This window comes from Capsicum annuum, chromosome 4 (assembly GCF_002878395.1).
Source record: "Capsicum annuum cultivar UCD-10X-F1 chromosome 4, UCD10Xv1.1, whole genome shotgun sequence".
Classification (NCBI taxonomy): domain Eukaryota; kingdom Viridiplantae; phylum Streptophyta; class Magnoliopsida; order Solanales; family Solanaceae; genus Capsicum; species Capsicum annuum.
Genome location: NC_061114.1, coordinates 229,405,769 through 229,409,105, shown reverse-complemented (window position 1 = coordinate 229,409,105; position 3,337 = coordinate 229,405,769). Strand labels below are relative to the sequence as shown.

The window sequence follows — 3,337 nt, the reverse complement described above, 5'->3', positions numbered from 1 at the left end:
ATTTACTAATATTTATTTATACTAAATTAATTAATTTATTAATAAATTTTATCTATTTATTAATTTATAAACATCACTAAAATACATTAATAAATAAATAATTTAGAAGGGTCGCAGAATCTCTGCAAAATTCAGGCTTCTTACAACAAGTATTTTAAATTGATGTTTAATATTTGATCTTAATAAATAAATAATTGATACCAAGCATAAAATATAGAAAAGTAACTATCTTTTTTACGATATTAAAAATGACAAATATGAATAAATAAAAATGAACACATGAGTATATTGCAAATTCTAATAATACAAACGTTAATGGAGAATGTTGATGCACTTTCAGACCTCAAAAACTTCGTCTGATTATTTATCTTAAACCCAAACAACATAAACAAAAGTGAATAAAAGTAGTATATTCACAAATCCACATTTACATGTAGTGTACAAATTCTCAACTAGTAGACCTATCAAATAATCTAAAACTTTTAATCAGTCTAATTATGATACTTTCAGCTTCTTTCATCCTTAATCAATCTGAGATAATTTTATGCACGGATTTGAACTAATCGAGCTACCAACACTGATCGGTTTCCCATCTCCGGCGAACAGGATAATGACTCCGACCTCCGGCCGACGAGACAACAGGTCTTGCAATTCTACTTCCAAACAACTTCCGATCATAATTAGCACGTTTTTCCGGGTCGGAAAGAGTAGCATAAGCTGATTGAACCCTAATAAACTCCTCCGCCGACGAATTCTGCTGCAATTTAACTACATCCGGATGCAAAACTCTAGCTAATTTCCGGTAAGCAGATTTAATTTCATGAAAATTAGCTCCTGTTTGTATCCCCAAAACTTCGTACAACGACGTCGGAGTTCCAATTGTAGAGGTAGTACTAGTACTACTAGTAGTAGCTCTGTCTGCGGTGGTGTACGCGGCGGAGACTGAGAATGGACGGCTGTGGAAGGTGACGGAGCACGGCGGTGGAGAGGCGGAGGAGAGTTTGGAGCTGGTGATTGAAGTGGAGAGAAGAAAAGAAGAAGAAGAAGAAGAAGCCATGGACTTGAAGTGTTTGTTCTAGAATAATTTGGGTAGTTAATTGGAGAAAAAGGATAGCGTGTGAATGTTTATGGATAGATGGAAAGTGGTGGAATGTATTCCTATTTATTGGAGAAGTTTTGGAATGTGACGACAAAAGAAGGAGAGAAGAAAACGAGAAGTGTGCAACGAACAGGGTTATGATGGTGATCTGGTTCGTGTATAAGGTGAGATTTTTCAAATTTAATTGTAAAGTATTACGATCTCCGTCTCAAAATATCCGTTTCAAATTTTTTAATTTAATTTTTTATTTTTTTCATTAATCAATAAGAGACATTTTTTTTTTATGTTTTACTTTCTGCATTAATTATTTTTTCTTTAAACTAAAATGTAAACATCATTTAATAGGGGTACTATAATAAATTAAGCATATTATTAATTATTTTTCTTAATCAATGTTGTCATATCAATTTGGGACGGATAATTTAAGACGGGGGGAGTATTTTATTTTATTCAATTTAAGATGATTTGAATATGTGACGAGGAAAAACACTGATGTTTCAGTTTGTAAGTGTGAGATGTTAGCTTTGCATGATTTCAGGTGGGATAGAGCCGTAGAGGAAGATCGAAGAAATACTGAAGGAAGGTGATTAGACTGATATGAATCAATTACAACTTACTGAGGACATGACCTTATATAGAAAGTTGTGGAAAAAGTGAATTAGGTTAGAGGGCTAGTAAGGGTGGATGGGGCGTAGGTAGTAGATAGGAATCCTTTGGTATACCCTTGCTAGTAGTCGTAGGAGGATTGGGGTGAGGATGTGCTCCCGATTTGATAGTGTGGAGTACTACTTTATGGGTGTTATTTTCTATTATTCCATCTTATTTTATGTTTTATTTTGACTTTGTTTACTGTTTTTGGTTTCAAGCCGGGATATATCGAAAATAGTCTCTTTACTTTTTTGAAGATAGTGGTATAATCTGCGTATATTTTATTCTTTTCCAATCACACTATGTGGAAATACATTGAGTATGTTGTTATTGTTGCTGACTTGATTATAATTAGAAATATTTACTAAACAAGCTGAATGTTCAAGTATTCTAAATTTCAATATTTCATCTTACTTATTGTATGGTATAACGTTGGAAAATGTAGTAAGTACTTTCATTTTATTTTTTTTAGTATGTTCAAATATTTTTTTTTTTAGCTGGGATGTATCGAAAACAACCTCTTTACTTCTTTGAAGTAATGATATAAACTGCGTACATTTTATCCTCCCCAGATCTCACTACTTGAGAATATATTGAGTTTATTGTTATTGTTGTGTTTAAAAAACATTATTGTTTATGCGAATAAAATTTTATATTTAAAGAGTACTAAAATTTCTTAATGCTGTCAATTTTTTTTATTTTTTATTTTTAGAAAAACTATGTTAGTTTAATTCAAAATAGACAATATCAAACTATGTTAGATTGAACTAAACTAAAACATCGAATTCAGACAAACAAATTAAACATTGAATTCAGGCAAATAGTTTAAGAGGAAGGGGAGGAGTATTAAATTGGGCAGTAAAAAGATCCATCCTGTTCATAATAGTGGTAGCGACATGGTCTGTACTACGTGTGAGCTGGGTTTTAGCTTTTGCATTGTATATGGTCTTATCCATTGCTGACTCAGCCTATCTTGAGAATCTTGAATCTTCATTCTATACCTTGTAAAAGATCATAGGACAGCTACAAATTGCTAAGACTATTTTGTCCTCAGCTTATTATTCATCACTCATAAAAGAGTAGTTTGATATTCTAAAATGTTCGCTATGCGTGAAATTGGAAAAATAACTAAATCACAAAAAAATTATTATAAGAAATCTTATCTTGTTTGCATTTCTATAAAGCTAGTACCACGATTTGGATTTGTGGCTTTCACGTTATCGGTTACCCCAGGCTTCCACTATTCATAGCTCACTCCAAATCCAATTTTAATTCTTCTAGAGTACCAAATCATAGTGATATCAAGAGAAAGGTTAATTAATATCATCTTATATAACATGTGATTTTTTGTTGTGAGGTCTTGACAAATACAAAAATAGTTCTTCCAATCATAAATTGAAAACATTCAAGTTGGAAGCATAAAAGTCTCATCTTTAAGATTCATCATACTCCATAAGGTAGGGCTCTCTTGTGACATCTAATATATGCGGTGGTGGAGCCAGAATTTTCGTTAAGGGATTTATAAGTGAATATAAAAACTAATTGAAAGAGGATTTAACATTTAATATATATACATAAAAAATAATTTTA

At 31.6% G+C, this 3,337-nt stretch overlaps 1 protein-coding gene across 1 annotated transcript; it reads right to left on the bottom strand.

The window, feature by feature from the left end:
- Positions 1-339: 339 nt before the first annotated feature.
- On the bottom strand, positions 340-1,373 carry LOC107866873 (chaperone protein dnaJ 11, chloroplastic). The gene has a single exon (XM_016712879.2). The coding sequence runs from the start codon at positions 1,055-1,057 to the stop codon at positions 569-571; it is 489 nt and encodes a 162-aa protein (XP_016568365.1). The 5' UTR covers positions 1,058-1,373; the 3' UTR covers positions 340-568.
- Positions 1,374-3,337: the final 1,964 nt, after the last annotated feature.

What these genes read in the sequence shown, in the direction of transcription:
- LOC107866873 (XM_016712879.2), bottom strand. Translation starts at nt 1,057, where the DNA reads ATGGCTTCTTCTTCTTCTTCTTCTTTTCTTCTCTCCACTTCAATCACC.